General features: G+C 53.0%; 2 protein-coding genes across 2 annotated transcripts in view; both read right to left on the minus strand.

Moving 5' to 3' along the window:
- LOC142303543 (uncharacterized) overlaps positions 1-14,586 on the minus strand; it is a 257,138-nt gene extending 242,552 nt beyond the window's left edge. The window contains exon 1 of the mRNA XM_075344991.1: positions 14,302-14,586. Within this exon, the coding sequence (XP_075201106.1) occupies positions 14,302-14,586 (285 nt within the window). The remainder of the gene's footprint in view (positions 1-14,301) is intronic.
- LOC142259334 (uncharacterized) overlaps positions 1-27,391 on the minus strand; it is a 527,893-nt gene that overhangs the window by 405,373 nt on the left and 95,129 nt on the right. The gene's annotated exons all lie outside the window — the stretch shown is intronic.

The raw sequence follows: 27,391 nt of genomic DNA on the forward strand, positions 1-27,391 counted from the left end.
GATACCGGCGGGCCACTACCCTGCCCCGGTCACCTCAAGTCCCTTCCTCACTAACAGCCTGTCCCGGCCCTTCTGAAGCACGCTTCTGTAGCAGCCCGGGAGCTACAACTCCGGACTCTTCTCCCTCTCCCCACACACTCTGCTCCAGCCCCTCCCCTGCTGCTCTGTTTTGCTCTTACCCTGGGGGGGTGTGTCTGTCCTGCTGCACTGGTGTGAGATCAGGTTACCAAGGAGGAGAATGGCCTGCACTTTGCTGGATTTCTGCAGGCTCTGTGACACCCTGGTTTTGCCAGGGCGTCACATATGTGTGAGGAAGGAGTAGAATCAGTTAGTGAGCGGCAGGGGATAAAGTTTGCGGCACGCGCCGCGGCAATTTTAGGCCACGCCCCTAACCACACCCATTTTACAAACGGCCATATCCACTCTCTATCTACACCCATCCAGCAAACTGAAACTGCAGAAGCTGTCCGTGATCGCTCTGAGCCACCACAGATCAGCAATGTGCAGAACAGGCAGGGAGTTAACTACAGGGTGTGCAGGCGGCTAGGACCCAGGAGGAGAGCTGAACAGGGTGTGCAGATGGCTAGGACCAAGGAGGAGAGCTGAACAGGGTGTGCAGGCAGCTAGGACCCAGGAGGAGAGCTGCACAGGGTGTGCAGGCAGCTAGGACCCAGGAGGAGAGCTGCACAGGGTGTGCAGGCAGCTAGGACCCAGAAGTAGAGCTGCACAGGGTGTGCAGGCAGCTAGGACCCAGAAGTAGAGCTGCACAGGGTGTGCAAGCAGCTAGGACCCAGAAGTAGAGCTGCACAGGGTGTGCAGGCAGCTAGGACCCAGAAGTAGAGCTGCACAGGGTGTGCAGGCAGCTAGGACCCAGGAGGAGAGCTGAACAGGGTGTGCAGGCAGCTAGGACCCAGGAGGAGAACTGAACAGGGTGTGCAGGCAGCTAGGACCCAGGAGGAGAGCTGAACAGGGTGTGCAGGCAGCGAGGACCCAGGAGGAGAGCTGAACAGGGTGTGCAGGCAGCTAGGACCCAGGAGAAGAGCTGAACAGGGTGTGCAGGCAGCTAGGACCCAGGAGGAGAGCTGCACAGGGTGTGCAGGCAGCTAGGACCCAGGAGGAGAGCTGAACAGGGTGTGCAGGCAGCTAGGACCCAGGAGGAGAGCTGAACAGGGTGTGCAGACAGCTAGGACCCAGGAGGAGAGCTGAACAGGGTGTGCAGGCAGCTAGGACCCAGGAGAAGAGCTGAACAGGGTGTGCAGGCAGCTAGGACCCAGGAGGAGGGCTGAACAGGGTGTGCAGGCAGCTAGGACCCAGGAGAAGAGCTGAACAGGGTGTGCAGGCAGCTAGGACCCAGGAGGAGAGCTGCATAGGGTGTGCAGGCAGCTAGGACCCAGGAGGAGGACTGAACAGGGTGTGCAGGCAGCTAGGACCCAGGAGGAGGACTGAACAGGGTGTGCAGCCAGCTAGGACCTAGGAGGAGAGCTGAACAGGGTGTGCAGCTAAGGGTATGTTCACACATCAGGTTTTTGCTGTGCGGCACAATCCGGCGCCTTGCGGGAAAAACGCATCTGGTTTTTTTTTGCCGCCGGGTGTGGTTTTTCCTCATAGACTTTTATTAGCGCCGGATTGTGCCGCATGTACTTGCGTTTGATCCGTTTTTTGCCTGATGCGGCAAAAATCGTCACTCCGGCGGCCGCACAGGATGCTGAGAGGAACGTTTTTTGCCAGCGGCAACAAAATGCCTAGCTTCGGGTGCGACATGGTGCATAATGAAAGTCTATGCGAGCCGGATACGGTGTCATGCTTCAAATGCCGGAAGCATGTACCGTATCCGGTTTTTACTTCTGAGCATGCCCAGAAGTGATATAAATTCATTGCTTGTCAGAAAATCAATCAATTACTCACTCTCTCTCAAACTCTCTCACTCACTGACTGACTCACTGACTCATTCACTCACTCTCACCCACTCACCGATCACCGGCGCAGGGCTGCACGGCTGTCACACTGCTCCGACGGCTTCTCCTGATTTGAAAATGCCGGCCGCTCATTATTAAATCTCGTATTCCCTGCTTTCCCCGCACACCGGCGCCTATGATTAGTTGCAGGCAGACACGCCCCCACGCTGAGTGACAGCTGTCTCACTGCAACCAATCACAGCCGCCGGTGGGCAGGTCTATATTGTGCAGTAAAATAAATAAATAATTACAAGAAAAACGGCGTGCGGTTCCCCCCCCAATATTGATACCAGCCAAGATAAAGCCACACGGCTGAAGGCTGGTATTCTCAGGATGGGGTGCTCTACGTTATGGGGAGCCCCCCAGCCTAAAAATATCAGCCAGCAGCCGCCCGGAATTGCCGCATCCATTAGATGCGACAGTCCCAGGACTCTACCCGGCTCTTCCTGAATTGCCCTGGTGCGGTTGCAATCGGGGTAATAAGGGGTTAATCATGGCAGGCGTCTGAGACACCCCCAATGATTAACCTGTAAGTGAAAGTAAATAAACACATACACCCAAAAAAATCCTTTAATTGGAATAAAAGACAAAAAAACACCCTCTTTCACCATTTTATTAAAATCAGCAAATACCCCTCCAGGTCCGACGTAATCCACAGAGGTCCCGCGACGCTCTCAGTTCTACTACATGAAGCTGACAGGAACGGCAGTAGAACACCGCCTCTCTCTATCAGCTCCATGCAGCAACTGAAGGGAGTCGCGCTGTCAGCGGTGACGTCACTGAGGTAATGCCGGGTTGTGTGCGGTGAAGATGCGTGCAGGGTAGTGCCGGCGTGTGCGGTGATAATGCGTGCGGTAGTGCAGGGGTGTGCGGTGATGATGTGTGTGAGGTAGTGCCTGCCTGTGCGGTGATGATGCGTGCTGGGTAGTGCTGGCGTGTGCGGTGATGATGTGTGTGAGGTAGTGCCTGCCTGTGCGGTGATGATGCGTGCTGGGTAGTGCTGGCGTATGCGGTGATGATGCGTGTGAGTTATGCCTGCCTGTGCGGTGATGATGCGTGCTGGGTAGTGCTGGCGTGTGCGGTGATGATGCGTGTGAGGTTGTGCCGGTATTTGTGCAGTGATGGTGGGGTCTCTGTCTCTCTCTCAGCATAACAAAAAAAACAAAAAAAAACAGATCCGTCGCATCAGTTTTTTCACAATCTGACTGAATAGGATAACTGAAGTGAGCACTAATATATATATTATATTATGAGTGCAAGCCAAAAAATACTTACTATATAAGGATAAGGCTGCACATCAAACTTAAATAATAGTATAATGCCTCAAGCATATGGAAAAATATTGGAAAATACAATGAAAAATGCTACTTATAGCATACTATATAATATACTATATATTAGTGCTCACTTCAGTTATCCTATTCAGTTATATGTAATTTTTTTTTAATGTGAACACAGCTCCGCCCCTTTCGGCCATGTTTTTTCCATCTCCTATATAAGAAAGTCCTTGGTTACCCCTCTCCACACACAGCAGTTTTTAATTGCAATGAGATGACACACAGTTAGGGTCACAGAGCTAGGGACCCCAGTATAGAGATATACCTTGACGAGGTTTTGGGGCTCAGTTACATTGATCAATGCGATTGCTAAATATCTCCTTTTTCCTAATATTCATGGCAGGTATGCAATTCATTATTCACATGTTCAAGTTAGCAAGTAGCATTTTTCATTGTATTTTCCAATATTTTTCCATATACTTGAGGCATTATACTATTATCTAAGTTTGATGTGCAGCCTTTTCACAATCTGAGATGGATCCGTTGCATCAGGCACAAACCGGATTGTGCCTGATTGGAAAAAACTGATGTGTGAACTTCGCCTAAGGCTGCTTTCACACATCCGGTTTTTGCCATGCGGCACAATACGGCGCTCTGCAGGAAAAACGCAACCGTTTTTTTGCCGTCGGTTGCGGTTTTTCCTACATAGACTTACATTAGTGCCATATTGTGCCGATGGGCTTGCGTTCGGTCCGGTTTTTGCCGCATGCGGCAGATTTAGCCGATGCAGCGGCCGGATGGAACGGTGCCTGGCATGTTTTTTTGTCCAGCAAAAAAAACTGCATCGCGCCGCATCCAGCCGATGCGGCGCGATTTGCAATGCATGCCTATGGACGCCGCATGCGTTTTTTCCACTGCGCATGCTCAGGTTTTGTCGCCGCATCCGTTGCATAGGTTTTAGAGCCGGATTGGCCGGCTCTGGAAAACCGGAGGTGTGAACTTAGCCTAAGATGCAGCAGCTCTGCCAGGCAGGAGATCATGTGGACGGTAGCTGATAGAAGCATTGGCAATGCTTCTATCTTTGCATATTACCGGCCAGTGCTGTGCACCTGCAGGAGAGGACACAAGTGGTAAGTACACACTGTCTTCTCCCCAATGTCCTGATCTACCGTGTGTGCCTGCAGCATTGAGAGGCAAACACTGCACACACGATAGATCAGGACACAAACACAAGGGAGTCAGAGAAACAGCTGGAGGAGCACAGGCTCAGGACCGGAGGGGGGAGGGAGGGGGGAGGGAATCAGCGCTGGGGACATTCATTACCTTAGCAGCAGCAGCACAGAGACTAGCGCGCTCTGCTCTGTAATGCTCAAGACACTAGTGATGTGTCGGTCGTGAACGATCCGACACAAAGATCCGGCTCCCTGCTGTGAACGATAGGAGCCGGATCACCAGTGTGAGCCGCTAAAATATCTAAACGGCTCTTTTCGCCGTCAAAACCCCGCCCACCCGCGGCTAAACTCCACCTACTCAGCAATCTCATTGGGCGCTTGTAAGTGGGCGGAGCTTAGCCGCGGGTGGGCGGGGCTTTTTTGGCGTCACTATAATCTTAAATATGTGTTCACCTGCGGTGAACACATATTTAATAAGGAGCCGAGAACGAGCTGAAAGATCCGGCTCTTTTTGGTGAACGGAGCCATGGGAACCGGATCACCAAAAAGAGCCGGACTGCCCATCACTACAAGACACGTGTTAGGATGGTAGGAGGGAAAAGCAGCGAGGCGGGGAGAGAGTGGGTGGGCGGAGCCACGGGATACGGACCTCCCGCCCGTGGCAACGGGACAAACTCTGCAAAGCGTGATAGTCCCACTGTATCCGGGACGGTTGGGAGATATGCAATCATCACGGGGTCTGCGGGCACTCGGGCCACAACAAACAGCCTCAGAGGACGCGTGTTTGAGACCTCTGTGCTAGAGGAAGCTTCCTAGGGCAAGTCAGCTGAGTTTTCCCCTGAGGACAGAAGGACACAGGACAAGTGGTTCTAAGGGCCTGAAGCGTGAGAAGGAAAGTCATCTGCAATAAAGAAGGTTCCTGTTTTGTTTATCAGAGTCTGCGTGTGCTTTTTGTTGTAAAGACACAGTCACATCTGCACTCATACACAGAAGGGAGAGGAAGCAAGGCTGGCCATCACACGGCTCCCCTCTTCATCTATATAAGACCCACTGACACCATCTTAGGTGCTTTTGATCTGGAGCGAGCGTAGGGAGAACTTCTGCTGTATAAGGGAGGTCTATGAGCGAGGCCCAAGCGCTGTTGGATGCCCCAGTTTCAGCATCTCGTCAATTTCCTGGAGCATGTGCTGCTGCACCTCCAGGGAGACCCGAAATGCTGAACGCCGTATCGGGGTTAATCCCCAGTGTCTACGTGATGGACAGCTGACTCTTTCCTTCCAGGCTGGTTGCTGAACAACTCCAAGAAGTGGTCGAGGCTGGTCCACAGCTGGGACCGTTGGCCCTCTAGGTGCTGGTTGCCAACCTCCACATCCTCGACAGCCTGTCCCGGCCCTTCTGAAGCACGCTTCTGTAGCAGCCCGGGAGCTACAACTCCGGACTCTTCTCCCTCTCCCCACACACTCTGCTCCAGCCCCTCCCCTGCTGCTCTGTTTTGCTCTTACCCTGGGGGGGTGTGTCTGTCCTGCTGCACTGGTGTGAGATCAGGTTACCAAGGAGGAGAATGGCCTGCACTTTGCTGGATTTCTGCAGGCTCTGTGACACCCTGGTTTTGCCAGGGCGTCACATATGTGTGAGGAAGGAGTAGAATCAGTTAGTGAGCGGCAGGGGATAAAGTTTGCGGCACGCGCCGCAGCAATTTTAGGCCACGCCCCTAACCACACCCATTTTACAAACGGCCATATCCACTCTCTATCTACACCCATCCAGCAAACTGAAACTGCAGAAGCTGTCCGTGATCGCTCTGAGCCACCACAGATCAGCAATGTGCAGAACAGGCAGGGAGTTAACTACAGGGTGTGCAGGCGGCTAGGACCCAGGAGGAGAGCTGAACAGGGTGTGCAGATGGCTAGGACCAAGGAGGAGAGCTGAACAGGGTGTGCAGGCAGCTAGGACCCAGGAGGAGAGCTGCACAGGGTGTGCAGGCAGCTAGGACCCAGGAGGAGAGCTGCACAGGGTGTGCAGGCAGCTAGGACCCAGAAGTAGAGCTGCACAGGGTGTGCAGGCAGCTAGGACCCAGAAGTAGAGCTGCACAGGGTGTGCAAGCAGCTAGGACCCAGAAGTAGAGCTGCACAGGGTGTGCAGGCAGCTAGGACCCAGAAGTAGAGCTGCACAGGGTGTGCAGGCAGCTAGGACCCAGGAGGAGAGCTGAACAGGGTGTGCAGGCAGCTAGGACCCAGGAGGAGAACTGAACAGGGTGTGCAGGCAGCTAGGACCCAGGAGGAGAGCTGAACAGGGTGTGCAGGCAGCGAGGACCCAGGAGGAGAGCTGAACAGGGTGTGCAGGCAGCTAGGACCCAGGAGAAGAGCTGAACAGGGTGTGCAGGCAGCTAGGACCCAGGAGGAGAGCTGCACAGGGTGTGCAGGCAGCTAGGACCCAGGAGGAGAGCTGAACAGGGTGTGCAGGCAGCTAGGACCCAGGAGGAGAGCTGAACAGGGTGTGCAGACAGCTAGGACCCAGGAGGAGAGCTGAACAGGGTGTGCAGGCAGCTAGGACCCAGGAGAAGAGCTGAACAGGGTGTGCAGGCAGCTAGGACCCAGGAGGAGGGCTGAACAGGGTGTGCAGGCAGCTAGGACCCAGGAGAAGAGCTGAACAGGGTGTGCAGGCAGCTAGGACCCAGGAGGAGAGCTGCATAGGGTGTGCAGGCAGCTAGGACCCAGGAGGAGGGCTGAACAGGGTGTGCAGGCAGCTAGGACCCAGGAGGAGGACTGAACAGGGTGTGCAGCCAGCTAGGACCTAGGAGGAGAGCTGAACAGGGTGTGCAGCTAAGGGTATGTTCACACATCAGGTTTTTGCTGTGCGGCACAATCCGGCGCCTTGCGGGAAAAACGCATCTGGTTTTTTTTTGCCGCCGGGTGTGGTTTTTCCTCATAGACTTTTATTAGCGCCGGATTGTGCCGCATGTACTTGCGTTTGATCCGTTTTTTGCCTGATGCGGCAAAAATCGTCACTCCGGCGGCCGCACAGGATGCTGAGAGGAACGTTTTTTGCCAGCGGCAACAAAATGCCTAGCTTCGGGTGCGACATGGTGCATAATGAAAGTCTATGCGAGCCGGATACGGTGTCATGCTTCAAATGCCGGAAGCATGTACCGTATCCGGTTTTTACTTCTGAGCATGCCCAGAAGTGATATAAATTCATTGCTTGTCAGAAAATCAATCAATTACTCACTCTCTCTCAAACTCTCTCACTCACTGACTGACTCACTGACTCATTCACTCACTCTCACCCACTCACTGATCACCGGCGCAGGGCTGCACGGCTGTCACACTGCTCCGACGGCTTCTCCTGATTTGAAAATGCCGGCCGCTCATTATTCAATCTCGTATTCCCTGCTTTCCCCGCACACCGGCGCCTATGATTAGTTGCAGGCAGACACGCCCCCACGCTGAGTGACAGCTGTCTCACTGCAACCAATCACAGCCGCCGGTGGGCAGGTCTATATTGTGCAGTAAAATAAATAAATAATTACAAGAAAAACGGCGTGCGGTTCCCCCCCCAATATTGATACCAGCCAAGATAAAGCCACACGGCTGAAGGCTGGTATTCTCAGGATGGGGTGCTCTACGTTATGGGGAGCCCCCCAGCCTAAAAATATCAGCCAGCAGCCACCCGGAATTGCCGCATCCATTAGATGCGACAGTCCCAGGACTCTACCCGGCTCTTCCTGAATTGCCCTGGTGCGGTTGCAATCGGGGTAATAAGGGGTTAATCATGGCAGGCGTCTGAGACACCCCCAATGATTAACCTGTAAGTGAAAGTAAATAAACACATACACCCAAAAAAATCCTTTAATTGGAATAAAAGACAAAAAAACACCCTCTTTCACCATTTTATTAAAATCAGCAAATACCCCTCCAGGTCCGACGTAATCCACAGAGGTCCCGCGACGCTCTCAGTTCTACTACATGAAGCTGACAGGAACGGCAGTAGAACACCGCCTCTCTCTATCAGCTCCATGCAGCAACTGAAGGGAGTCGCGCTGTCAGCGGTGACGTCACTGAGGTAATGCCGGGTTGTGTGCGGTGAAGATGCGTGCAGGGTAGTGCCGGCGTGTGCGGTGATAATGCGTGCGGTAGTGCAGGGGTGTGCGGTGATGATGTGTGTGAGGTAGTGCCTGCCTGTGCGGTGATGATGCGTGCTGGGTAGTGCTGGCGTGTGCGGTGATGATGTGTGTGAGGTAGTGCCTGCCTGTGCGGTGATGATGCGTGCTGGGTAGTGCTGGCGTATGCGGTGATGATGCGTGTGAGTTATGCCTGCCTGTGCGGTGATGATGCGTGCTGGGTAGTGCTGGCGTGTGCGGTGATGATGCGTGTGAGGTAGTGCCGGTATTTGTGCAGTGATGGTGGGGTCTCTGTCTCTCTCTCAGCATAACAAAAAAAACAAAAAAAAACAGATCCGTCGCATCAGTTTTTTCACAATCTGACTGAATAGGATAACTGAAGTGAGCACTAATATATATATTATATTATGAGTGCAAGCCAAAAAATACTTACTATATAAGGATAAGGCTGCACATCAAACTTAAATAATAGTATAATGCCTCAAGCATATGGAAAAATATTGGAAAATACAATGAAAAATGCTACTTATAGCATACTATATAATATACTATATATTAGTGCTCACTTCAGTTATCCTATTCAGTTATATGTAATTTTTTTTTAATGTGAACACAGCTCCGCCCCTTTCGGCCATGTTTTTTCCATCTCCTATATAAGAAAGTCCTTGGTTACCCCTCTCCACACACAGCAGTTTTTAATTGCAATGAGATGACACACAGTTAGGGTCACAGAGCTAGGGACCCCAGTATAGAGATATACCTTGACGAGGTTTTGGGGCTCAGTTACATTGATCAATGCGATTGCTAAATATCTCCTTTTTCCTAATATTCATGGCAGGTATGCAATTCATTATTCACATGTTCAAGTTAGCAAGTAGCATTTTTCATTGTATTTTCCAATATTTTTCCATATGCTTGAGGCATTATACCATTATCTAAGTTTGATGTGCAGCCTTTTCACAATCTGAGATGGATCCGTTGCATCAGGCACAAACCGGATTGTGCCTGATTGGAAAAAACTGATGTGTGAACTTCGCCTAAGGCTGCTTTCACACATCCGGTTTTTGCCATGCGGCACAATACGGCGCTCTGCAGGAAAAACGCAACCGTTTTTTTTGCCGTCGGTTGCGGTTTTTCCTGCATAGACTTACATTAGTGCCATATTGTGCCGATGGGCTTGCGTTCGGTCCGGTTTTTGCCGCATGCGGCAGATTTAGCCGATGCAGCGGCCGGATGGAACGGTGCCTGGCATGTTTTTTTGTCCAGCAAAAAAAACTGCATCGCGCCGCATCCAGCCGATGCGGCGCGATTTGCAATGCATGCCTATGGACGCCGCATGCGTTTTTTCCACTGCGCATGCTCAGGTTTTGTCGCCGCATCCGTTGCATAGGTTTTAGAGCCGGATTGGCCGGCTCTGGAAAACCGGAGGTGTGAACTTAGCCTAAGATGCAGCAGCTCTGCCAGGCAGGAGATCATGTGGACGGTAGCTGATAGAAGCATTGGCAATGCTTCTATCTTTGCATATTACCGGCCAGTGCTGTGCACCTGCAGGAGAGGACACAAGTGGTAAGTACACACTGTCTTCTCCCCAATGTCCTGATCTACCGTGTGTGCCTGCAGCATTGAGAGGCAAACACTGCACACACGATAGATCAGGACACAAACACAAGGGAGTCAGAGAAACAGCTGGAGGAGCACAGGCTCAGGACCGGAGGGGGGAGGGAGGGAGGGGGGAGGGAATCAGCGCTGGGGACATTCATTACCTTAGCAGCAGCAGCACAGAGACTAGCGCGCTCTGCTCTGTAATGCTCAAGACACTAGTGATGTGTCGGTCGTGAACGATCCGACACAAAGATCCGGCTCCCTGCTGTGAACGATAGGAGCCGGATCACCAGTGTGAGCCGCTAAAATATCTAAACGGCTCTTTTCGCCGTCAAAACCCCGCCCACCCGCGGCTAAACTCCGCCTACTCAGCAATCTCATTGGGCGCTTGTAAGTGGGCGGAGCTTAGCCGCGGGTGGGCGGGGCTTTTTTGGCGTCACTATAATCTTAAATATGTGTTCACCTGCGGTGAACACATATTTAATAAGGAGCCGAGAACGAGCTGAAAGATCCGGCTCTTTTTGGTGAACGGAGCCATGGGAACCGGATCACCAAAAAGAGCCGGACTGCCCATCACTACAAGACACGTGTTAGGATGGTAGGAGGGAAAAGCAGCGAGGCGGGGAGAGAGTGGGTGGGCGGAGCCACGGGATACGGACCTCCCGCCCGTGGCAACGGGACAAACTCTGCAAAGCGTGATAGTCCCACTGTATCCGGGACGGTTGGGAGATATGCAATCATCACGGGGTCTGCGGGCACTCGGGCCACAACAAACAGCCTCAGAGGACGCGTGTTTGAGACCTCTGTGCTAGAGGAAGCTTCCTAGGGCAAGTCAGCTGAGTTTTCCCCTGAGGACAGAAGGACACAGGACAAGTGGTTCTAAGGGCCTGAAGCGTGAGAAGGAAAGTCATCTGCAATAAAGAAGGTTCCTGTTTTGTTTATCAGAGTCTGCGTGTGCTTTTTGTTGTAAAGACACAGTCACATCTGCACTCATACACAGAAGGGAGAGGAAGCAAGGCTGGCCATCACACGGCTCCCCTCTTCATCTATATAAGACCCACTGACACCATCTTAGGTGCTTTTGATCTGGAGCGAGCGTAGGGAGAACTTCTGCTGTATAAGGGAGGTCTATGAGCGAGGCCCAAGCGCTGTTGGATGCCCCAGTTTCAGCATCTCGTCAATTTCCTGGAGCATGTGCTGCTGCACCTCCAGGGAGACCCGAAATGCTGAACGCCGTATCGGGGTTAATCCCCAGTGTCTACGTGATGGACAGCTGACTCTTTCCTTCCAGGCTGGTTGCTGAACAACTCCAAGAAGTGGTCGAGGCTGGTCCACAGCTGGGACCGTTGGCCCTCTAGGTGCTGGTTGCCAACCTCCACATCCTCGATGGATCCACCCGCCCTAACCATATCCTGGAGGGTCTCCACTTCTCTTTCTTCAGATGGTACACGGGGAAGGCACAAACCTCCCACTCATGATGTGCCTTCATCATGTTCATGTGGAAGGCCTTCTGCCTTCCACGGGCGTGGTCCAGGATGACCAGGTACATTACAGGGTTAAGCTGCTGGTACACGAGGTATGGACCTTCTCAGGCCGCCTGAAGCTTGCCCTGTGGTATGGGAACCAGTACCCACATCTTTTGACCCACCTAGTAGGTCCTCTCACAAGCATTCTGGTTGTACCAACGCTCCTGTTCAGCCTGGGCTTGCACCATCTTGTCATGCACAAGCTTGTTGGATGGATGCATACAGCAGCAGCAGCTGGTGAGGATACTTTGTGGAGGTGCGTGTAGAGGATCCATCCAGGATGGATGGATAGATGTACGGAAGGGTACAGCAGCAGCAGCTGGAGAGGATGCTTCAGCAACGGGTGTAATGGATATGTCCGGGATGGATTGACGGATGGATACAGCAGCAGCTGGTGGGAGTGACGGCAGCAGCACTCTGTAATACAAACAATTGTGAGAAACAGAACTAGCACAAAGACAACAGCAGCACAGTGCTAGGGAACTTGACTACAGCAATGAGTCTAAGGCGGGCTTTACACATTGCGACATCGCTACCGATATATCGTCGGGGTCACCTCGTTAGTGACGCACATCCGGCGCCGGTAGAGTCATCGCAATGTGTAAATCCTAGGTGCGACGATGAACGAGCGCAAAAGCGTAAAAAATTGCTGATCTGTGTCATGTCGTTCATTTTCATAATGTCGTTACTGCTGCAGATATGATGTTATTTGTCGTTCCTGAAGCACCACACATCGCTGTGTGTGAAACCGCAGGAACGACAAACATCTCCTTACCTGCGTCCACCTGCAAAGCGGAAGGAAGGAGGTGGGCGGGATGTTATGTCCCGCTCATCTCCGCCCCTCCGCTTCTATTGGCCAGCCGCTTAGTGACGTCACGATGACGTCGCTGTGACGCCGAACGCACCTCCCCCTTGAAGGAGGGATTGTTCGGCGGTCACAGCGACGCCGCTGACCAGGTATGTGAGTGTGAAGCTGCCGTAGCAATCATGTTCGCTACGGCAGCAAGCACCAGATATCGCATGTACGACGGGGGCAGGTGCTATCGCGCTCGACATCGCTAGTGTGACGCCCTGGACCCCAGGGGTCATAGTATAACATCACACACATACACACCCCCTTCCCTGGTAGGGAACACCTGTCAACAAAACCCTTGTTGCCCCCTCCAGGGTCTGATGTCCACACCAGGTGGGGCGGAGCCAGGCGGTTGGCCCCACCCACCGGGGAGTTCACAGGCCTGGAGGCGGGAGAAAGTCAGTTTAGTTGGAGTTGAAGTGGAAGTAGGAGTTGAGGAGTGAAGTGGAGACTGTGTGTGTGTGGGTCCCAGGCACCATCAGCAAGGTTGGCAGACGGTGGTGGCCGTCTGCAGGAGTTAGTGGACGTCTGCGGAACCGTAGGACAGGGGTCAGGCGGTGGCCCACCGGTACCGAACCGGGGAGCGGAGTGAAGCTAAGCACCAAGGTACTCAGACCCCGACTAGGCTCGGAAGCCGCCGTAACGGTCAAATTCTCTGATTGCGGTCTGGCACTTAGGGGTTCATTCCCACCCAAGTCCCGTCAGAAGGCAACAGCCCAACCCGTCCGGATAAGAGCCACCGCCAACGGCCAGAGATCCAAGGGCCAGCGCCTGTGGGCAAAACGGGCTCTCCCGACACGTACAAGCCGGGGAGCGGACCACCCGTGGGAATCCATAGGGGTCAAACACTTACACACAGGTGCAGGGAAAGACAGCCACCATCAACCCGTCCGGGGAGAGTGAAGACACCGCAGCCGACTGCGGGCCCCGTCCATCCAGCCGTTTGGTTTACCAGAGACTCTGTTATTGACTACCTGAGTGAGTACACCAGTGCCATCCGGCACAGCGCTGCACCGTATTGCTGCCCCGCTGCCTCCCCGCATCGGCAACTGCACCTAGCCCCTACCCACCAACATCCATCCAACCAAACCTCTCCCCCAACCGAGGCCCCGGGACCAACCGCCCCTACCCATGGAGGGGGGCAACACCTCAGCTGCTCCCCGCCATCGCTCCCGGGAACCCCGTCATCAGCAGCGGTGGTGCTCACCATCACCACAACCCTGTGGGTGGCGTCACAACCGACATCCCACCACCAAACCTTCCCCTTTCACTCGTAGGCGAGGAGGCACTGCTCGAGCCCCGGGTCCGGCCCCGTGCTCGAGCCACCGAGGAGCAGAAGCACCGGACCCGAGCGCCAGAGATACCCCCAGGCGAGCGGCGTTCCCAGAAACTCCCCTCTCCGCCCGCGACACTAGCAATTGCTAGCGTTGTCGCAGCGTGTAAATCCCGCCTTATTCATTGTCTGGGCACCTTACAATAGGACTAAGGTGTCTTAAATACCTGCAGCCTCCCAGCTGACCTGGGAAGCACTTCCAAGTTAGGAGGACGCTGGACCTTTAAGAAAGTGGGCAGAGGCCTGTATCCTGTCGGGAGTACAGATGCTCCTTGGAGCTGCAGTATGGGACAGAGACGGGACCACCGCAGCAGGACGCCTATTCAGGTGAGGGAATTGGCGACCTTGCTGGAGGAGGGGAGCAGGAGAATTTCATGTGCAATCTCCAACAACTCCCTCTGGAATGGATAGGCTACAACTGGTTCCTGGGCCAAGCCTCTGATGAACCCTGCTGGACTGTGACCCGGTACACCCGTCCTTGGTCCCAGACCACCCGCTCGTGGTCTGAGTTTGAGGGAGGCTGTGCCGCCTGCTCCTTAAGAGCTTTCACGCTGTCGTCCGGTTCTAACACTGCCTGAAACCCTTGACTAGACATGATCAGAATGGACAAGTCTTCTGTCAGTTTGCTTGGATCTGTCTCCTGGCCTCCATCTGACTCGGCTGCCATTTGGTCGGAAGGTGGAAAGCTGTTGGACCTCCGGGAGGCTGCTTGGGCTCCGGCACTCCTACCACGGGTGACAGCGGCCATGTCTGCTGTTGACCGTGGGTCAAACCTGCTATGCCTCTGCTCCTGATCAAATCGCCGGTTCAGGTGGACTTCGGCTACATGCGCACGCTGCGCCTTTTGTCGCGTTTTTTTGGTACAATTTTGTTGTCAGAACTTTCTGACATTTGACTTACCAGCAAAGTCTACGAGAAGTCAGATTTTCTATGCGCACATTGCAGTTTATTTGTCAGCGTTTTTTTGTCACAAGTTTGTGACAAAAGATGCAGCATGTTCATTCTTCTAGCGTTTTTATCAACATTTGTCACAAAAACACATAAAAAATGCATGATATCAAAAACGCACCAAAAACGCACCCAAAACGCACCTACATTGCAAGCGTTTATTTTTACATTTTCAGGCTCTCTCTGACAAGGTAGAAAAAACAAAAAGCAGCACCAAATGTGCACTACAGCACTAAACATTCCAAACTGTACTTATTTTAAAAAATTTTTGAGATTTTTGGCAAAAAATTGCAATTTCTTGAGCTGCTTCGCCACGTCACGGCAAATCTCATTTGAAGCAGTCCTACACTAAAATATTTTTATAAAATGTGCCATACGGCCTCACATATGAATAGTAGAACTGCTCTTAGCAGCACTCACCTGGTCTATTTCAATCCCGTACCCATGACTGAGTCATGGCTGTGGGCGGGACAGGTCCAAGCAAATGCTGCATGAAGTAAAAAGCCATGGGTACGGGATTGAAATAGACCAGGTGAGTGCTGCTAAGAGCAGTTCTACTATTCATATGTGAGGCCGTATGGCACATTTTATAAAAATATTTTAGTGTAGGACTGCTTCAAATGAGATTTGCCGTGACGTGGCGAAGCAGCTCAAGAAATTGCAATTTTTTGCCAAAAATCTCAAAATTTTTAAAATAAGTACAGTTTGGAATGTTTAGTGCTGTAGTGCACATTTGGTGCTGCTTTTTGTTCTCTCTGACAAGGTGCTGTTTTGTTTGCAGTTTGGCTGCAGTTTTGGTTGCAGAAAAACTGCAGCGTATGCATGTAGCCTTACCTGACCTCCTTACACCCTGGTTGTGGAGGAACGCTGCAAATAGATCAGGGGTCTCAAACACGCGGCCCGCGGGCCGCATGCGGCCCGTCAGGCTGCTTCCTGTGGCCCCCAGGCTTGGGACCCTGTCACTATCGCGGCCGGTGCAGGGGCCGCAGCCACTGTCTGCACTTAGATGAATGTTTTGCCGGCGCTGATCTGAGTCAAAGGCTCTGCGCTCTCGCGCCGGCAAAACAATCATCTGACAGAAATCACTGACAGGGGCTGCGGCCCCTGCACCGGCCGCGATAGTAAGGGGCACGGGTCTGGGGGCCGCACGAAGCAGAGATGAGGCAGCCGAGGGAGCGCGGGACAGGTGAGAAGAATTGTGTGTGTGTGTGTGTGTGTGTGTGTGTGTGTTGGACGTTAACCCCTTAGCGACCTATGCGTACTGGGTATATCATGGCTCCCTGGTACTTAAGGACCCATGACGTACCCAGTATGTCATGGCGAGATCACAGCCCCGGTGGCTGCGATCGCTTTGCATTGCAAATACCTTAGATTCGGGGGGGAGGGGACCTCAGGAGGGGTGGTGTCTCCTCCCTGGACCTACGGAGGCTGTGATTGGCTGACGAACGCCGCTCAGCCAATCACAGCCACTAATGTTTCAGCCATTGAAAACGGCTGAAACATTGAAATCCAGCCATGATCAGTGCAGCTGTAGCACCGATCATTGGCTGGAGCTGGGTGACCTCAGTTTCACCCGCCCCCAGCTCTGATTGGAGAGACCGGCCTTGTGACCGATGTCTCCAATCACTGTGGATCTGGGGCCAGAGACCGCCCTCTCAGCTTCACTCCAGAGTCTGTGGAAGCTGAGAGTGATCGGTAAGTTATAGCCACTGCCCCTGCCCACTTTCAGCCGCCGCCGCCACCACCACCCATTACTACAGGATGGGGACATTGCTATAGAATAGGGACAAGGTGGGTACATTACTACAGGATGGGGACAAGGTGGGCACATGACTATAGGATCGGGACAAGGTGGGCACATGACTATAGGATGGGGACAAGGTGGGCACATGACTATAGGATGGGGACAAGGTGGGCACATGTCTATAGGATGGGGACAAGGTGGGCACATGACTATAGGATGGGGACAAGGTGGGCACATGACTATAGGATGGGGACAAGGTGGGCACATGACTATAGGATGGGGACAAGGTGGGCACATGACTATAGAATGGGGACAAGGTGGGCACATGACTATAGGATGGGGACAAGGTGGGCACATGACTATAGGATGGGGACAAGGTGGGCACATGACTATAGGATGGGGGCAAGGTGGGCACATGACTATAGGATGGGGACAAGGTGGGCACATGTCTATAGGATGGGGACAAGGTGGGCACATGACTATAGGATGGGGACAAGGTGGGCACATGACTATAGGATGGGGACAAGGTGGGCACATGACTAGGATGGGGACAAGGTGGGCACATGACTATAGGATGGGGACAAGGTGGGCACATGACTATAGGATGGGGACAAGGTGGGCACATGACTATAGGATGGGGACAAGGTGGGCACATGTCTATAGGATGGGGACAAGGTGGGCACATGACTATAGGATGGGGACAAGGTGGGCACATGACTATAGGATGGGGACAAGGTGGGCACATGACTATAGGATGGGGACAAGGTGGGCACATGACTATAGGATGGGGACAAGGTGGGCACATGACTATAGGATGGGGACAAGGTGGGCACATGACTATAGGATGGGGACAAGGTGGGCACATGACTACAGGATGGGGACAAGGTGGGCACATGTCTATAGGATGGGGACAAGGTGGGCACATGACTATAGGATGGGGACAAGGTGGGCACATGACTATAGGATGGGGACAAGGTGGGCACATGACTATAGGATGGGGACAAGGTGGGCACATGACTATAGGATGGGGACAAGGTGGGCACATGACTATAGAATAGGGACAAGGTGGGCACATGTCTATAGAATAGGGACAAGGTGGGCACATGACTATAGGATGGGGACAAGGTGGGCACATGTCTATAGAATAGGGACAAGGTGGGCACATGACTATAGAATAGGGACAAGGTGGGCACATGTCTATAGAATAGGGACAAGGTGGGCACATGTCTATAGGATGGGGACAAGGTGGGCACATGTCTATAGAATAGGGACAAGGTGGGCACATGACTACAGGATGGGGACAAGGTGGGCACATGTCTATAGAATAGGGACAAGGTGGGCACATGACTACAGGATGGGGACAAGGTGGGCACATGTCTATAGAATAGGGACAAGGTGGGCACATTACTAAAGGATGGGGACATTACAAGGATGGGCATAATACTATTGGATGGGGACATTACAAAGATGGGCATAATACTATTGGATGGGGACATTACTATAGGATGGGCACAGTACTACAGGATAGGGACATTACTACAAGGGAACAAGGATGAGAAACTTTACTATAGGATAGTGATAAGGCTGGGCACATTACTATAGGATAGGGACGTTACTGTAGGATGGGCACATTATTATAGAATGGGACAACTATATGATGGGGACAGTAGTACAGGATAGGGAGATTACTACAAGGGGACAAAGATGGGGAACATTACTATAAGATGGGGGAGAAGGCTGGACACATTACTACAGGATGGGCACATTACAACAAGATGGGGAACATTACTAAAAGATGTTGGCCAAAATTTCTATATAGTGATAATTGTAACACTATTAGTTACAAGAAAGGGATAAAATGTAAAAAAAAAAAAAAAATAAGGCATGACTTTTTTTCACCATCACATTTTTTTTTAATATATATTTAAACAAAGAATGTGCACATTTATTATAATAAACAAGTGAAAAATGTTCAAAATCAGTGATCCAAAGGAGTGTAAAAAAAAAATATATGGTACTGTGACGCCCTGGGCAAGCCAGGGGTCACAGGTCATTACACCACCACACCCTACACCCCAGTTAGGCACATCAAAGCTACCAAAATCCTTGTTGCCTTCCTCCAGAGGCTGATGTTCACACCAGGGGGTGGGCCAGGCGGTTGGCTCCGCCCACCGAGGAGTTCGCAGCTCTGGAGGCGGGAAGAACCAGGCAGAGTAGCCCAGGCACGGCTTGTGTGAGGAGTCAGCTCAGGGAGAGCTTGAGTAAACAGCTAAGATGAGTTAAGGAAGTGAAGTGGTAAAGGAGGAGTAAGAGAAGCTGAAGGAAGGTGAAAGGTGACAGAAAGCCTGAAGTTGGTCCAGCTAAGTGCAGGACAGTGTCAACAAGGTCAGCAGACGACGGTGACTGTCTGGAGGGGTGACTGTTCGGGAGTTCCAGAAAGGACCGCGGACGGGTGGTGACCCGGCGGTCTGGAGCAGCGTGCAAAATACAGTCAGCACCAGGGCAGGGGCCTCTCGGACCCCGGCAAGGCTGGGAGTCGCCATAATTTGCCGAATCCGTCAGTGAAGGGGACGTAGATCCCCCAACAACCAAGTCCCGATTGAAGGCAACAGCTCAACCATTACAGGGGAGACACCGCCACCGCCAGGGCACCAGTTTCCCCAGGGCCAGCGCCTGCGGGCAAAGTGTGGAGCTCCTCCGGCCCAGATTGTAGTCGGGGAGCGGGTAACCGGTGGGAACCCATCGCTACCAATAGACGTAACATAGGTGCAGGGAAGAGTGACCATCACCGCCAACTGCAGGGAACCGCAGCACCGTGAACCGTCCGAGGGACCCGTCCAACCAGCCGTTTGTTTACCGAGAACTGTGTCGTGGTTACTGGCTGAGTGAGTACCTCCGTGCCGCAAGGCACAGCGCTGCCCCCGCGTCCCTGCGCCCACCAGGCCCTGCATCTAACCCCATCACCGGGCCCCGGGATCACCAACCCCTACCCACGGAGGGGCAACACAATAACTCGCTGCTATACATCATCATTCCCGGGATCCCCATACAAAGCAGCGGTGGTGAAATCACCACAACCGTGGGTGGCGTCACGGACAATATCCCAACACCCAAATCCCCTTTCACTCACGGGCGAGGAGCGCCGCTCGAGAACCCCCGGGATCCGGCTCACCGCTCGAGCCACCACTGAGCAGCAGCCGCCGGACCCGAGCAGAGGGGTGAGCGCAGTGCTGACACCCTCCTCCCCGCCCGCGACAACTTGGCGTCACGAACAGGATCTTACCGCTCTGCCGTTTGGTAGAGGTGCGCCTTGTTACCGCCGGAGGTATCCGGCTGAAAAATTTCAGAAGCTGCCATCTTTGGCGCGAAAAGTCCCCGCTCGAGCGTCTTCTCGAGCAGTAGAGGCGCGAAGGCCAAAACCCCGCCCCAAAAGGGGAGTGGCTGAAGAGAAGCTAAGGGGGACGCGATGGCGGCTGGCTGCATGTGAACGCAGCTATAAAAGCAGGGACGCCAGGACTCTGCAGTCACCCTGTTCCTGGAAGCACGACCATTGAGATGTCCGCTCCAGCCAACAACAGCGAGACCCCCGCGCCTGGCACAGCGGCGTGGATAGAGAGCCGGACTACCCCGCTGAGTCATCGTCTGCAGGCCCGGATGCAACTCCTCCTGGATGAGTGGGAGGCCGACATGGCGGACGTGGTGGCTGCTATGTGGAGATGCGATGTGGCGGAAGATCTGGAGGAACGGGTAAGAGACCCACGACCCTGTATTCCGTAAGGATCGGCCATCGCGGCTGAGGGGCCCGGCTTATACCCGCTCACCCTGCTACCTCCCCCGCTACCCGCGTTAGTTGCTGCCGCCCCGCCACTAGGCCCGCTACCTGCCCAACCGGTAGCGGTACCCTGCCCGTCTGCCCAAGCGGACCGATCGGCTGTAGACGACCGGGGCGACCCTGAACTACTTCCCCAGAAGCCCCCGGAGCCGAGCCCCCTTGATGAAGATGTGTTGGGGGCTCCGGCAGTGATTGTGCCAGACCCCGAGCCCGGGACTGTGGCATGGCTGAAAGCTCGAGTGATTCAATTCCACCAACGCCAGCAGGAGCAGATCTTCAGGATGGTGGAGCAGTGGACCAGCGAGGTGGAGATGCTGGTTGCAACTGTCCCAATGTACGGGAGGGGAATAGATGTAGCAGAACCGACTGGTGACCCACGTCCCTATGTCCTACCAGGACCGGCCGCTGCGGCTGAGGGGCCCGGCCTAGTCTCGGCCTACGCATCACCCTTGCCGTTACTCATGGGGCGCCTCAGTGTGAGCTCGCCTGATCTGTTGCTCCGTGCTACTGCAGACGTGCCTGAAGGGCTGGATGCTGGAGGCCAGGGGGCTGCGGCAGCTGGCGGCAACCCGCCTGACGCAGGAACAAGAAGTGATGGCCCCAACCCCGGGTCCGCTGTTGAGCTTGAGGAAGCGAGTGAGCGTTCCCGCTATGTGGGAGACCCCGTGGTTTTCCACACCCCGCGTACCGGTGGAAATGGGTACCGGGTGCCCCTGTCACAGCAGGCATGTCAGTGCATGTTGGATATGCTGGTGGCAGAGGATGGGTCCGCCTCAGCAGAAGAGTATAAGGTGGTTCAGCGGAGCACCGTTGTCCAGTCCCCGTTGGGACCACCACTGAGTTTAAAGAGTTGTTTTGTTTGTTTGAAAGTTTGGAAAAATGATGGAAAATGATTACCGTGTACCTAACCTGATTAACTACCGTGATTTGCAACCGGCCGGAGCTGGCACCGTTGTCCCCGTGGGGACCGTTTGAAAAGTTTTGCATGGGAACTATCCATGGACAAGCCCGTGAACTTGCAGGGCAACCACAAACGTTAGTGGCTTGTAAATAATTGTTTACCGTTACCGTTTTCCGCATTGCCGCCTCCGGAGAGGCAGGTTGGAGGGAGGGCCCGCAGCAGAGCCGGCTGGGGCCCAGCCACCACAGGAACCGGTGGCTACCCTCTGGAGGGGAAGGACAGATCCCGCTCGGGTACCGTGTGCTGGACTGTGGGTCAAGGGGTGCTGCCTGGGTTTTAGGGGCAGCATCAGGGCCAGGTTACTTGGGTGGGAGAGAGCGGAAACCGTAACCGTAAACCGTTGCAACGTTTAAGTAATGTGCCTCCCGTTGTGGGAAGAATTATTAAAAATGTATGTTACCGTTTACCCTTTTATGCCTTTACAGAAAAATAAAACCGGTGTTGGACGGGCAGCCCGCGGACGGTCTGCATTTTGCTAAGGGGGAATGTGACACCCTGGGCAAGCCAGGGGTCACAGGTCATTACACCACCACACCCTACACCCCAGTTAGGCACATCAAAGCTACCAAAATCCTTGTTGCCTTCCTCCAGAGGCTGATGTTCACACCAGGGGGTGGGCCAGGCGGTTGGCTCCGCCCACCGAGGAGTTCGCAGCTCTGGAGGCGGGAAGAACCAGGCAGAGTAGCCCAGGCAGGGCTTGTGTGAGGAGTCAGCTCAGGGAGAGCTTGAGTAAACAGCTAAGATGAGTTAAGGAAGTGAAGTGGTAAAGGAGGAGTAAGAGAAGCTGAAGGAAGGTGAAAGGTGACAGTAAGAAAGCCTGAAGTTGGTCCAGCTAAGTGCAGGACAGTGTCAGCAAGGTCAGCAGACGACGGTGACTGTCTGGAGGGGTGACTGTTCGGGAGTTCCTGGAAGGACCGCGGACGGGCGGTGACCCGGCGGTCTGGAGCAGCGTGCAAAGGACAGTCAGCACCAGGGCAGGGGCCTCTCGGACCCCGGCAAGGCTAGGAGTCGCCATAATTTGCCGAATCCGTCAGTGAAGGGGACGTAGATCCCCCAACAACCAAGTCCCGATTGAAGGCAACAGCTCAACCATTACAGTAGAGACACCGCCACCGCCAGGGCACCAGTTTCTAAGGGCCAGCGCCTGCGGGCAAAGAGTAGAGCTCCTCCGGTCCAGCTTGAAGCCGGGGAGCGGGTTACCGGTGGGGACCCATCGCTACCAACACACGAACATTAGGTGCAGGACAAAGGGACATCACCGTTACCTACTGGGGACCGCAAGTGCAGCCGTCTGTGGGAACCGTCTTTCCAGCCGTGTGGTTTACCGTAAAACTGTGTCAACGTCTCAGGCTGAGTGAGTACCACCGCGTCCCCGCTCCCACCAGGCCCTGCATCTAACCCCATCACCGGGCCCCGGGATCACCAACCCCTACCCACGGAGGGGCAACACAACAACTCGCTGCTATACATCATCACTCCCGGGATCCCCATACAAAGCAGCGGTGGTGAAATCACCACAACCGTGGGTGGCGTCACGGACAATATCCCAAACACCCAAATCCCCTTTCACTCACGGGCGAGGAGCGCCGCTCAAGAACCCCCGGGATCCAGCCCACAGCTCGAGCCACCACTGAGCAGCAGCCGCCGGACCCGAGCAGAGGGGTGAGCGCAGTGCTGACACCCTCCTCCCCACCCGCGACAGTACAAATAAAAATGTCACTTTGTCCTGCAAAGAATGCAGCCCCCCCAAATTATTTTTTTCCTCTGTGCGGCCCATACATCCAGCTGAGTTTGAGACCCCTGAAATAGATCTTACCTGTGAGCTCTTCTGCTCCTGGTACAGCCCTAATCTCAACTGCCTGTCCCCCCCCCTGCAGCAGTGGTGGAATCCTGCCATGAGGTCTCACCTAGGGGCCCTACATTCCTACATTCCTTGTGACAGCCCCCACTTCAAGCACTGGTTTTCTCCCTGCAGCACCTTACCCAGGGCCAGCATCAGTACTCAGCAAACCCGGTCAAATGCCGGGGCCCTGGGCTGCCGGGGGGCCCACTCGCGATGGCAGGAGTGCCGTACCGCTACTCAGGGGGGCCCGGTGCCCACGCTGTCACCGGCCTCCCCCCTCGCCGAGGATCACGATCATCGCAGCTGCCCATACAATTGAAAGCAATGATGAGAGAGGGAGCAGCGTGCTCCCTCTCTCACCATTCTCCCCTCTGTGTCTGTCGGCGCTCTGACAGATCTGCAGCGGAGCGCGGTGACGTCAACACTGCGCACCTGCAGTGAGGTCAGAGCGACAGCAGTGGACGAGCTGAGGAGACCGGAGCAGCGGGGGAACGAGAAGTGAGTATGAATTAATCACGTGGCCAGACGACCATGGGGCTGCACTATGAGGGCTGTATACTACAGGAAGGTGCCTAATGCTCTCTGGGTTTGCACTATGCTATATAGGGGCTGTATACTACATGAGGATGCCTAATACTATTTGGGTCTGCACTGTGCTATATAGGGGCTGTATACTACATGAGGATGCCTAATGCTATATGGCTCTGCATTGTGCTATATGCGGGCTGTATACCACATGAAGGTGCCTAATGCTATCTGGGTCTGTAGTGTGCTATATGGGGCTGTATACTACATGAAGGTGCCTAATTCTATCTGGGTCTGTAGTGTGCTATATGGGGCTGTATACTACATAAAGGTGCCTAATGCTATCTGGGTCTGTACTGTGCTATATGGGGTTATATACTACATGAAGATGCCTAATGCTATCCGGGTATGCATTGTGCTATATGCAGGCTGTATACTACATGAGGGTGCCTAATGCTATATTGGTCTGCATTGTGCTATATAGGGGCTGTATACTATATGACGGTGCCTAATGCTATATGGGTCTGCATTGTGCTATATGGGGACTGCTTAATGTTATATGGGGGCTGCATAATGCCATATGGGGGCTGCATAATGTTACATGGGGGCTACATAATACTATATGGAGGACTATGGGGGCTTCATAACACTATATGGAGGAATATGGGGCAGCATACTACTATACCCCCAGAGCTCAGTCCATGGTGGTTCAGGCCCAGATCTCTGGCTCTCTCATGTAGACTGGATGCGGTCGAGTCTCTGTACTCACTCTGTGGGTGGATCTCCATTAGGCTGTGCTCTGTTGATCCCACCGCTGCCACCAGTTGTGACGGGGTCCTTCTCCCATTTCATACAATCAACGGAGCGAGAGACAAGTGAGCAATCCAAAGCGTATTATTTCCATGCAATCCAGAATGTCCATCAAATAATCCACCACACAGAGTGTAAAATATTCCAGTAATGGCATAAATGTTCCGGGGATAAGTCACAATTCTCCAGCAGTCTTTTTCCAGGGAAATTGGGGGTTCTCACAGTCTCTCTGGGGTGTCACCTTCAGCCGAGATGATCAATCTTCACCCTTCTCTCTTCAAGTTCTCAAACAGACTGCCTCATCCCCCCAGGTAAGCAAAGTTAGGTGGATTCCAGGCCCCCTCCCCCACACCTAGGGACAGAAGTGCTTCAAGGAGTTGTAACCCTGCAGACTATACAATGTACACACAAGCAATACAAATAATGGACCGTGAAGCACGCCTAAACATTAACCCACACAAAATGGTACATAACCCATAATATCACACCATCACAACGGGGGGTACTCCCTGTACTATAGGGGCAGCTAAGTCAGATGCAGTTTTTATCTTACCCCCTCTGCAGGAACTCCTGGCAGCCTTCTTGGCCTCAGGTGCCCAATTGTTGGTGTAGTCATCCGCTATGGCAGCCATAGCGAAGGAACCCAATGAGTTCTGGTCACGGATGAACTGGCGGAGGTCCTCGGGACAGTTCCACAAGAATTGTTCCGTGACAAACAACTCCAGAATTGCCTTGCTGGTGGTGAGCTCAAAACTCTGGTTTCAGTGATCGGCAGCTCTTGTGAGGGCCCACTTGTGGTCGGTCCAGGTGTCCTTTTGGTCCCCTCTGCAGGCTCCGGAACTTCTTGTGGTAAGTTTCTGGAGTGCGGTTTAAGTGCTGGATCAGGGCCCGTTAGATGATCTCATAGCCCAGATCGAGGATTTCGAGGGCCTTACCCCTCAAACAAAGGGTCAAGTACTTTTCCCACTGATCCTGGGCCAGATATTGCTGCTGGAAGGTCCGCTCAAAGGCCAGAAAAAACGAGTCCAAGTCTCCATCTTTCTTCAGCACTGAAGAAACAAGATAGGACACAGAGGACCCCCTTATACATCATGAAACAACATATGGTCAACCCTCAAAAAGCAATATGAAAGACTAGGAGAACCAAGAGGGAATAAGTAACCAAAATCACAGGTTTGAAGGAATTGAGTCAAACAGGATTAGCTCAAAATATAATAATATAATCTTTATTCAATACAAAAGATATAACTTTAAAATACATAAGAGGTAATCCAAGGTTACAGATTTAGGTAAAGACAGGTAGATAATAAAAATCCAGAGCAAAAGCAGTTAGGTCTGAACCATCACCATGGGAGGTAAAAGCAAAGCCAGCTCAGGCATGTGATGATTAGAGTTAAAGTCCTAGGGGAAATACACATGCCAGGCATTAGGAGGAGCATAGCTACTTACCCATGGTGAAGCCTAGTTAGACCAACAGCCACCGCACCCCAACGCGTTTCGTGGTCTTCCTCAGGGGACTGCGACATGGTGTGTGGCAAGAGGGGTCTATTTAACTGTGCCCCAATAAAGAGTGACAGGCTGATCGCTCATTCAGGCCGCATGGGGTTGCGGGAACCTGTCCAGAGCGTCGCATCATCGGGCCGTTCCCGGAAGTGACGCGGGCATAAACAGTGTCGTCACACTGCGCCCGCCTCATCCCGTTGAGGAAGCCGTCATTCAGAACGCTCAGGAGGAGACCGCTCCACGCATGCGTGCCGCGTGCGCGGCCATCTTTAAAAAGGGCACAGAGAAGGGCAAATGGTATTTGGGATATGGAATAGAAGTAAGTTTAATAGATAGCGCGAATAGTGTAGAGGAAAGTGGGAAAGGCCCCAAAGTATCAGGAATATATAGTAGATAGTACAAGAGCGGTATATATAGTCCCAAAAAGTGGTGAAGGAGGGGGGGCGGCCCTTCTCCCACCCACACTGCGACAGATATCCGATATATATATATACATATATATTTGTCATCATGGAGATCACCCCAGATTCGTAACATATCTGTCTATCAGTCGCAAACCAAATAGAAAAAGCACACCATTAAAAACAGAGGAGAGAAACAATTAGTACCAGTATTTTTGGATAAATATTACAAGAAAGGGGCGAAAGATGATTTTTCATTTAGACCAAATGGTGTCATTGTCCCTAATGTTACAATCCAGCGGCATTCAAGTTAAGCCAGCGCTTTTTTATGATTACCACCTCTTATTCCTAATTTTTTTTTTTTTTAATCCAATCAATTTTTATTCCCTCTCACTTTCAAGGAAGAGGGAACGCAGGCATGATGTAGTTTGAAGTGTCGGGGGATGGTTTTGAGGGCCTCGAGATCAGTCACCTCCCTTGCAGCAATGATGTCCCTGACATGCTCACGCACCCGGATGCGGAACTGCCTAGATGTTAATCCCACGTATGTCAGTCCGCATCCACATCCGGCCGCGTAGATCACATACTCAGTGCTGCAATTAATGAAGTGCCTGATCTCAAAGCTCCTCTTCCCATCCGCCGACACAAAAGTTTTTGTCCTCTCAATGTTACGACATGACAGGCATGTTCCACAAGGGAAACATCCCCACTTAGGCTATGTGCGCACTTACCGGATTTTGCCGCGGATTTTTTGCGGTTTTGCTGCATGTTTCACTGCAGAAAATGTTCATAACATCTCTGCAGTGAATCACCAGCAAAACCTATGGGCAAAAAAAATCCTGTGCGCACTGGGCGGAATTTGACAGCTGCATGTTTTGTTGCAGGATTCCCGCAGCAAAAACAAGTGCATGTCACTTCTTTTCCGCACGTCGCTGCGGGATTTCACTCCATTGACTGCAATGTTAATCGTGAAATCCCGCAGGGAA

This window comes from Anomaloglossus baeobatrachus, chromosome 1, assembly GCF_048569485.1.
Source record: "Anomaloglossus baeobatrachus isolate aAnoBae1 chromosome 1, aAnoBae1.hap1, whole genome shotgun sequence".
Taxonomy (NCBI): domain Eukaryota; kingdom Metazoa; phylum Chordata; class Amphibia; order Anura; family Aromobatidae; genus Anomaloglossus; species Anomaloglossus baeobatrachus.